The following is a 10,073-nucleotide window of genomic DNA, read 5'->3' on the forward strand; positions in this document are numbered from 1 at the left end:
AGGAAAAAAGGAAAAGGAAAAGGAAAAGGAAAAGGAAAAGGAAAAGGAAAAGGAAAAGGAAAAGGAAAAGGAAAAGGAAAAGGAGGAAGAGCCAGTGCAAAGGATTCCAGGTCTGTTATCAGGGATGGTTTCTGGTAATATCCCCCCTGAGGATGCTTTGGAAGCCACAGAAAAACATTTGCAAAACACCACAGAGCCACATTTGTGCCTCTGGGAAAGCCAGGAACTGGAGGGAAAGCCCTCCAGGGACTACTTGTGGTACCAGGAGCCCCGAAAGTTTGGGCAGTAACATGGGAACAGAAGGACAATGGCATCTGTTACACACAACAGCTCCAGCAATCCTGGAGCAGCACTGCAGGACATGGCACTGACCTGACCAGGGCCCTCCAAAAGCCCAGACANGCTGCAGGACACCGTAGGTCACAGCTTCCCTCTCTGCCTGGACACAGCAAGTACCAGGCTCCTTCTGTGGATGCAGGCTTGCAAAGGGTCATCTTCATTCCATTCCAGAGGAATGGAATACAAAAAACCCCCAAACTCACGTGTCTTGAGGGACCAACAGACTCTTGGATCCCCTGAGATGGCTCTGGGTGCCAGTTTTCCCTATGAAGGAGACAGGAATCACTGGTGCTGAAGCCAAGCCAAGTTCAGGCCCTCCCTTGGATGCCTGGAGAAACCAGGTTGGTGGTGGCAGCACTCAGGAAGAACGAGGAGGGCAAGGCAGAGTGGATTTACAGTGATATTACTCAGGCAGAAAGAAATGGAGTACTTGGAAAAGAGCATTCCCACTGGGATTTAGAAGCAATTCCAAGGAGTCTGCTCACACTCAGCTTCCCAGCAGGAGAGGACTGGATCCAGAGATATCCACCACCTCATCCTGCAAACATCTCCAAGGTAAGGATTTAACACCCAGTCACCCTCCTGGAATGGATGTCTGAGGTGACTCCAAGGCAGCGCTTCATCCTGGGAGTGCTGGAATGGTCCCTCCAAAGCCCTCGGTGCTCCTGCCATGCTGGAAAACCTTTCTCATGTTGCCCTGAGCTGGACTGTTGTGCAGCTCCAAAGCTGCTGCTGTTTGGTGCCCAGGCTGCTGTTGACTCCTCCACCATTCCTGAATCCTGAAGTTCATTACAGGGAAGAGGTTGTTTGGCTTTCCCTGCCCGGGAGCTCTTTGATGTCGCTGCCATCACAGGAGTTGTTGGGCCAGCACATCAAGTTTTGCCATCTGGAAGGACTTTAGGGAGAGAGGAAGCACATTGCTTGCCTTTTTTTGGTCCAACAGGGTGTATTTCTCCTTTTTCCTCTGGATCTGGAGGACACCCCTGGATCTGTCAGAGACACCGACTCTCCCACATCGGCCACAGTGAGACGAGGAGCCCTTGTGCTGCTCATCTTGAGGAAAAGTTAATGCCTCGATCATTCTAATGAAAAATTTGCTAGGAGAACCCCCAGAGAGGGCTCCTAGAGGTGGGGAGAGGGAATTCAGCTCCTGGGATCTGCTGCAGGCTCGTCCCCTTCACATCTACTGTTATGTGAGGAGGGGATGCACAAGAGAAAGGTCAACAGCTTGATCCAGTCTCTGTTCTATAAGGAATGTCCAAGAAGTTTCAGGGTGAAACCTCCCTTCCTCACAATAAAAATTACAATTTCCTTATAGGAACTCCCTCCCTTTGCTAAAAGCTCTGGGTTTTATTAATATCCATGATGAGGCTCCAACTCACACAGTGAACTCTACTGAAGTGCAGCTATTTCAGAATTAAAAGAGCACCTTACAAAAGGTTTCATTATTCTACTATTTTCTTTAGCTGAAGAGCTACACAGGGAAAAAATGAAGTGCAGGGACAGGTTGTGCCACAGCTCCAGACCCTGCAAAGTGAAGCAGTTCTGCTCTTCCCTTACAGAGCTGAGGCGACAGCAGCACCCAACTGTGTCTCCCCTGACTTGCTAATTAGTTTGTCCTCATTTCCATTCCATGGAAGTCCTTTTTGAGGTCTCTGTTCTGCAATAACTACTTTATTTGCACAAGTAAAGATTCTGACACACTCTAATCAAGGCTAATCTAAAATAGAGTCACATGTTCTGGAGGAGAACAACAACATGAAGAACAACAAGAACACCCTTTAAAGAACTGTATCTTCAGACGCTTTTAGAAAATGTGCAGAAAAATACTACACAGAAAAGGAAACACATTTATTAGCTAACCTAAGATCAAGCCTTTGGACGTTTGGAAGAAACTGGATGAGAATGATGTTGCAGATTTTCAAAGCTTAAACTCCTTTCTCCAAAATCTTTTTGTAATTAGCCTGGATTAGGTAACGCCGTGGTGCAGCTCAGTCAGACACAGAGAGGAGAAGCGAAGCTGAGCAAAACCACCCTGTGCTGCATTTGTAGATGCTGTTGAAGATCAGCAGAAATAAATTACTGCTGCTTCAACCAGAGCCCACACCTGTTGCTGCAAGTGCTTCTGTGCTTTCTTCCTTCCCTGCTACGGCTGCGGGTGGAGGAGGTCTGTTGGTGTCAGCCACGGCCACAGGAAGGTTTCTTGGGACAAACCAAGGAGGAAAAAGAGTTTCCAAGCACCTGAGATCAAACTGGCCCTTCTTCTCATTGATTTCAAGACATCGAGACTTAGTTTTTAAAGAGAGAGATCAAAAGGTGTTATGAGATGAAGAGATTTGCTCTAAACTTTTCCTGCTGCTTGACTTCAAGAGCTCAAGGAGAGCTTGGACAACGCTCCAGGCACAGGGTGGGATTGTTGGGGTGTCCTGGGCAGCAGGGCCAGGAGTTGGACTGGATGGTCCTGATGGGTCCTTTCCAACTCAGGATATTCTGTGATTCGCTCCCTTGAATGTCCTTTGTCTTGCTCACTGCTGAGAACTCCTGGCTGCCCAAGCACCAGGATTCATTCTCCATCCTGGAGCAAAACAGCTCTTCATGGGGTTCCCCCACCTTAAGTGCCCCAAATCACCTTTCATACCCCTCCATTTTCTTTTCATCTACACAACATCTCCTAGAGAAGAGAACTGCTCAAAGAAAAACCTCCTGGTTTCCAGCTTTCCAGTCCATTATTCCACATGACACCCTCAGCTCCTGAATTACAAGCAACAGGAATCACCTGCTCCGGTACAAATCCAAAAGAGGACCTGTCCCACCTTATTCCACTTTTTCCTTTCTTTCCTTTTGACTTTCTGGTATTACACGCTCCTGGGAAGTATTTGGCAAACCAGGGTGGAGCTCTTCAGGGAAAATGCCCCTTCCAAAGCCAGCTGGAAAGCTGTGGGGAGCTGAATGCAGGGCCTCGTGAAGTGTCCCTTTGTCACTCAGAGATAAACACAGACTAAATTAGAGAACTGAAATCTAAGCTGAAATGAATCCCTTCTCCTTCAAGCTCGGGCCACAAACCACTGAGAGCCAAGATGATTTCTCTGACCATCACGTGTGCCTCATGTTCCTTCACCATCAGGAAAAGCGGGAATGCTGGGGGTGTCCAGCCTGGAGAAGAGAAGGCTCCAGGGACACCTAAGAGCCCCTTCCAGGGCCTAAAGGGGCTCCAAGAGAGCTGGAGAGGGACTGGGGACAAGGGATGGAGGGACAGGACAAGGGGGAATGGCTTCCTACTGCCAGAGGGTTAGATGGGATATTGGGAAGGAATTCCTCCCTGTGAGGGCAGCGAGGCTCTGGTACAGGTTTTTCTGTTAAAACTGCTGCAATATTATAAAAAAATCAGTAAATATTTAAGGGGCTGTGGAGACAACCAAGCAGCAAGTGAACTGCAAGCACTCTCTCCAGTGGGAGCACACCAACAATCCCAGCTCTGTGGTGTTTCCTGCCCTGCTTTAGGATTTAATGCCAGACTTGTGGGCCCGTGCTGGGCCCAGGCCCTGCCTCCCCTCGTTACCATTCAGCATTCATTTGCAAATGATAATTTTATATTTTACTTTTTTTTTTTTTTTTTTGATTTGAATGGCATGCCTGACTGCAGGGCAGAGTAAATCCAAGCCTTTAAAGCTCCAGCCAAAAATTTGCCATGAATTAGGAGGCTGCAGCATATTTACAATACAAAATAAAATCTCTCCACGAGTGGCGGGATGAAGGAACGACGATTATTCTCCTCTTTTTTTCTTTTTTTTTGACGGGATAATTTTCAAAGCAGCGATTTTGCAAAGGCTCAGGAAGAAAACAATTTTGTTTCATTTCCATAACAGAATCCAGACCTTGAAAGCTCAACCTCACGAGCTACAATTATGCAGCAGAACTACCGCTGTGAATTTTCAAACACAATGCCTTTTATTGTCTCTTCTCATTCTTTTCCCTTCCTGTTCTCCACGATTTTCTGTCCTGTCACCCTCCACAGAAACTCTGGAACAGAAAGTCTGACTTGAAAGGGAAACATTTAAGTTCTCAGGCTCCAAAGGAAAACGAGAAAACCTTCAAAACAAGGTATTTAGGGTTTGGGGTTTTTTTGGCTTTATGGGAACAAACAACAACAAAAAGTCTTATTAGATGGAAATCTGGCAGCTGAAAAAGTAATGTTCAGCTTTTCCAGGAGGGATGGAGGGCTGTTTAAGTCACCTCCTTCAGAATCCACGTGGATTTTTCTGGAGCTGGAGGATAAAAGATGCCAAATGCTGAAGACAAATCCCTTGTGCTGCACAACCTGTGGGACATTTCAATTCAAGGACAAACTTACTATTCACAGGAACTTCCCAAATACTGTCCTTGGATAATCACTGTTTTATTACCCCCCTTTTTCCACCTGCTGTTGAGGCAGCTCTGAAGTCCGAGGACTGAAGATGAAACACCTACACAGCACAAACACATCCTGCTTTCCACGGAAAAGGCATTTTTGGATGCAAAGGGAGCAACCCTGAAGCCATTAAAACATCCCTGCCTGGGAAATGAGTTTTTTCCTCCTAAAAGCCAGAGCCCAAACAAGCCTCTGAATGTCCCACACACTTGGACTCTCCAAAATAGCTGAAAAACCTTCCTGCTGCTTTTGAAGAAAGGCACGTGAGGCTGAGCAGCCCCACAGCCCCTGTTTATGGGCAGCATCTGGTCGCAATTACCCACTTGCTGGAATGCAAAGCAACAATTTTGTTGGTGCTGAGGGCACTGGGAGAACAAACAGGACATTATTTACACATTAAAGAGAGTCACTCACCCCGACACCACCGCAAGGCAGCCTGACAAACATCGACGTTAGAGAACCTGCAGGGACACAAAAAAAAGGGACCCTGTGAGGCCAAAAGGCAAAGTTCACCAGATTTGGGGCCAGTTTGATGGCAAACACAGCAACACAGACTGGGGGGGGGTTTCTTTAATTTTACAGCACATACACACACAATGTACTTGTTCAAAAGCCTCCCCAGAAGAAAAGGCTTCTATAAATCACTTATTTTTATGCAAGGTTTGGGTGCTGTCTGACATTTCCAGCAGTGCCACTGACTGCAAACGATGGAGATGCCACCAATAATCTGCTGAGATGAACACTTTGACCCCTTTCAACTGGAGGCAGACAGGAAATCATAAAAACATCCCAATTATCACCCATCTGCAGTTACTACAGAGCTTTGGAGAGCAGGGGCTTCACAAAAGAGGAAGACAAAAACCAAACCAGTGGCAAGCAAAAAAAAACAACGTGTTTTGTCTGGAAGAGCAAAAGTAACAGGAAGAATTGGAGAAAAATGGAGAAAAGCATCTGCAGGGTTAATTTTGGATCTGTAAGAAATGTAACATCACTTTCTGGGCTTGTGTGTGAGCAAATTATCCTCCTGACAGGACTTGGAGCAACCTGGGCTAGTGGGAGGTGTCCCTGCCCATGGTAGGGGGTGGAACTGGATGAGCTTTAAGGTCCCTTCCAAGCCAAACCAGTCTGACTGAAAGAGGAGTTAATGCAGCTGGATTAAGCTGAGCTCAAAGGGAGATGCACTCTTTGATTAGATCCACGTGGAAGTTCTTAGATCATCCTGCCTCAGACCTTCTGTCACATCTTTCACTGCTAATCTACCCATTATTTTGATATTTATCTTCTTGACAACACTTTCTGATTGCTCCCCACAAATTAAAACCAGCTTTATTTGCCTAAGTTTCAACTTGTCCAACAGGTTCCAAGTCCCTCCACTGTGAAAGGAGAGATGTATTTTGTATCCTTGACTGTGAGGGGAATAGGTTAGGTGGGATATTAGGATTAAATACTTCCCTGGGAGGGTGGTGAGGCCCTGGCACAGATTGCCCAGAGAAGCTGGGAGTGTCCAAGGCCAGGTTGGATGGGGTTTGGAGCAACCTGGGCTAGTGGAAGGTATCCCTGCCCATGGCAGGGAGTGGAATAAGATGCTCTTTAAGGTCCCTCCAAGCCAAACCGTCCCGGGAATCACTGATTCCATGAAGGCACTTCCCCCTTATCATTTACAGAAGCTTAACAAGAACCATCCTGTGTTTCCATCCCCCAGCTTCCCAAGCTCCTCCCTTTTAGGCTGAGGTTTCTGGTACTTTTTTTCTTCCTCCCAGACATATCAAAGGCACAGAGTTTACAGAGTCATCCCACACATGCCAAGACACTGAGCTCTAACAGACTCCATTTGCACACTGAAGCCTCACACAGAGCTCAGCCTTCAAACCTGCCCTAACCTACCTTCCAACAGGTTTAAAAGAACCCCCACAGAGCTGGTTTGGACACTTAAAAGCCTTTTAAACTCTCAGCAGGAGAGGATGGCTGAGGGAGGGGCTGTTACAGAGTGTTCACCTCCCAGGTTCCCTGTTATCCCTGCAGAATCCAACAAGGAAAGAAGGAAGATGGTCATGCAAGCTGGCAGCCAGTCCCATTGCCAGCAGCTCAAGGCTAAAATGGTGCCAAGTGGGTTTAGGAAACCAGGTTTAAGCTCAGCTAAGAGGTACTGGACAGTCCTACTGGAGATCCTTGGGGATCTTCCTCATGTCTCTGACAACTTGGTCTTCTTTGCACCCAAAGAGACAACATTTTGTTCTGGAATGCCCTCAGGTGTTCAAATGATTTCCCTTCACTACAGGAATAAATTTGATCTCCACAGACATTTTAAAATGAGGGGTTAAAGCCAAGGGGGACACAGAGCAGAAGTACAGGAGGACTCCCAGGCAGAGCAAGAGTTGCTCCTCTCTTGGGTTCTCTAAGGAATGATTCAGCGAGTAGGGGTGTCCCCAGATCCAACACTATCCAAATAAACTGTGGAACCACTGATCCAGACTGTGCAAAGGGTCACAGACTGAAAAAGTATCTCAAGAGGATCTTCCTGGACCTACCAAGGCAGACTTACACACCATTCCTGTGGACTGATGGTTTCCCACTCCCAAGGATATGACATCGGAAATTCTTCAGAGGTTACACACTAACTGAGCCATCCTTCAGCTGGAGGGGTCTAGTTTTGGGTTCTCTGAGTTTAAAGAGGTGGGAAGTGAGCTATAAAGACAGTGCTAATTGCCTGTTTAATCAACTGGTTAATGGTTTCCCTCTTTGGGGATCTTATGGACACACTGAGCACATGGCAAAATCTTTCCAGCTCCTTTGCTGTGACATCATGCAGGTCATGGAGTTAATCCTCTTTTCCTATCATCCAAAGCCAGGCTAATCCCAAAATAAACTTTCTCAATGTCAAGGTCCCAGAAATGTCTTTTTTTTTTTGCTGATCCCCACGTGGGAAGTTCCCAAAATGCCCCTCCAGCCTCTCACCTGCAAACAGGGGCTGCAGACAGGCCCCAAGTAAAGGGAGGGGATGGTGTCTACAGGGAGTTGAGGTGCTAAAATCCACGTGGTTTGGTGCTTGAGGGGCTTGGTATCTCAACATCCATCCCTTAGGATTTTTGCTGAGGAAAAGAAATCTATATTTTCCACCAGCTGAGGCTCTGCTTCAGGAAGATCCAGACTCCAGAGAAAGGGATAAACAATCTTAGTCCAAATTAAACAAATCTAAGACTAAGAGGTCCCTGCATCTCTCTTGCAGATTATCCACACAAACCTCACAGCTATTTGTTGATGCCTGTGCAGCTGGTTGGGGCTGCAGATCCACATCCTTAGGAGGGTATTCCAGTTCCTCCCTAGCCATGGATAACTTCCTAACACACAGGATAAAATAAACTGTATGAATTATCTTCCCTCCTCAGGGAAACCTCCCTTCAAGTTCTGAAGACATCAAAGAAAGGAAGTTTTAGCTATTTAGGCTTTAGGGATCTACCTGAAAAGAGGGAGGTGTACCCTGTACATGGAGGTGGGAACAATCCTCTTGGGAACTGCACAGGACTAAGGATGGAGGGAACCCCAACATCCCAACCTTCGTGTTGCTAAATCAAGGATGAGGATGGCAGTGTGAGTGCCAGGGGTCAGGAAGGGGGATTTCCCCCCAGGGAATGATACCTAGAAGCTTCTTGCTGTCCAGCTTCTGCCTGTTCAGAGGGTTTGTGCCGTAGAGCAGCGTGTGGGCTTCCGAGTGAACCGTCTGCAGCTCTTCCAGAGTCGCTTTCCTTCCACGGATGCACTGCGAGAGCAAAGGAAAGGGTGAGGAAATCACTCTCACTCTCACTAAAGTGCTTTTCTTTTTCCTTAGCAAATCATAAAGACAGAAAGCCAAACACCCACATTTCTGGGTTCTTACCCAGAACAATTCAGATTTTGGTTTAATCTCTTACTCAAAACACCAGCTGGACATACAAAGTCATTTTTACATTTATTTCTGTTTTCAAATGCGCATTTGCTAAATAACAAAGGCATTGCTTGACTAATGAATATTCAGGATTTATAAGCCAGTAGAAAATGATTCTCTAGTGAAAATGTTCCTCCAAACCACTCTCCAGCATCTCCACCATGATTATTAACTAAAAGTTTCTGCCAGACATGATTTCCAAAGCGAACCATCGAGCAATGAAGGGTCAGTTCCAACCTTTCTGCTCTAAAACTCATGCTGGAAATCCCTGCAGGTTCAATCTGTTGCAAGCTGCTTTCTCACAGGAGGGTGCAGGCTGGGCTGGAGGCACTGTAGCAAATCTACTCATCCCTCAGGTGAAACCCAGAACAAGGTGAGCTTTAAGGTCCCTTCCAGGCCAAACCACTCTGGGATTCCGGGATATTTCTGATTTGTGCCCCTTCTGGATCACTTCCATTGACTCTGAGAGAGATCACAGAACATCCTGAGTTGGAAGGGACCCACAAGGGTCATCGAGTCCAGAAACAGTGGCAGGATCTCAGCCCTTGGCAGGGTGTTTGGGAGCCTCTCAGTTGCCTGATGGGAACAGGTTTTCCCTTAGTCTGTGCATCTGGAATTTCAAAGCCAACACTTGTTTGCGTGACTGACATAAATATTTATCTGTGAGACCTTTGGCTTGGGGCAGGTGTGGGACAGAAACACCACGGGGACACTCCAGGGGACAGGCACCCAGAACTGCTGGACGAGAGAGCAGAGTGGGGGTTTAGTTGTGTGGGGAACGAGCTGTAAAACTCCTGGAAGAGGACAGGAATCCAGTGGAGTCTCGTTTGATCCTCCACAGTGTGTAAATCATTAGTTACCATGCAGGCTCCTGTGTTTTTAATCTGTGTTGAGCAACTCCTGGCAACCAACACCATCAAACTACCCCCCTGACCACAGCAAAGGGCAGTTCAGGAAGGAAGGGGAAATGTCAGGATGAGGAAATATCAAAGCTCCAACTGTCCTTTTACAAATATGAGACATAAGAAATGGATTAAACTATAAAATCATGGAATCCCAGAGTGGCTGACGTTGGAAGGGACCTTGTTCCACCACCCAGGCAGGGACACCTTCCACTAGACCAGGTTGCTCCAAACCCTGTCCAACCTGGCCTGTTTTTTTTTATTTGAGGGAAGTCTGGATGTAGGAAGGAGCTGGAGAAACGGGGAAAGGCTGTGCCCATCAAGCCCAAGAGAAAAGTCAAGATAAAGAAGGAAACTTTCTGACAGGCATGGGCAGGAGATGGTGGGGATGAAGCAAAGGTAACCAGAGAGACAAGGAATGCAACCTGAAATGTCAGGGCAGACCCTGGAGAAAACCAGCAGGGAATTAAGGCAGAAACCTCATTATCAGGTATTTATCAGT

General features: G+C 46.9%; 1 protein-coding gene across 1 annotated transcript in view; it reads right to left on the minus strand.

Annotated features, from left to right (window-relative positions):
* HDAC4 (histone deacetylase 4) overlaps positions 1 to 10,073 on the minus strand; it is a 176,043-nt gene that overhangs the window by 30,451 nt on the left and 135,519 nt on the right. Inside the window, exons 15-16 of the mRNA XM_029964418.1 lie at positions 8,384 to 8,504; positions 5,162 to 5,208 (exon numbers count right to left, since the gene is read on the minus strand). Of these exons, the coding sequence (XP_029820278.1) occupies positions 5,162 to 5,208; positions 8,384 to 8,504 (168 nt within the window). The remainder of the gene's footprint in view (positions 1 to 5,161; positions 5,209 to 8,383; positions 8,505 to 10,073) is intronic.

This window comes from Manacus vitellinus, unplaced genomic scaffold (assembly GCF_001715985.3).
Source record: "Manacus vitellinus isolate BGI_N305 unplaced genomic scaffold, ASM171598v3 scaffold_71_pilon, whole genome shotgun sequence".
Lineage (NCBI taxonomy): Eukaryota > Metazoa > Chordata > Aves > Passeriformes > Pipridae > Manacus > Manacus vitellinus.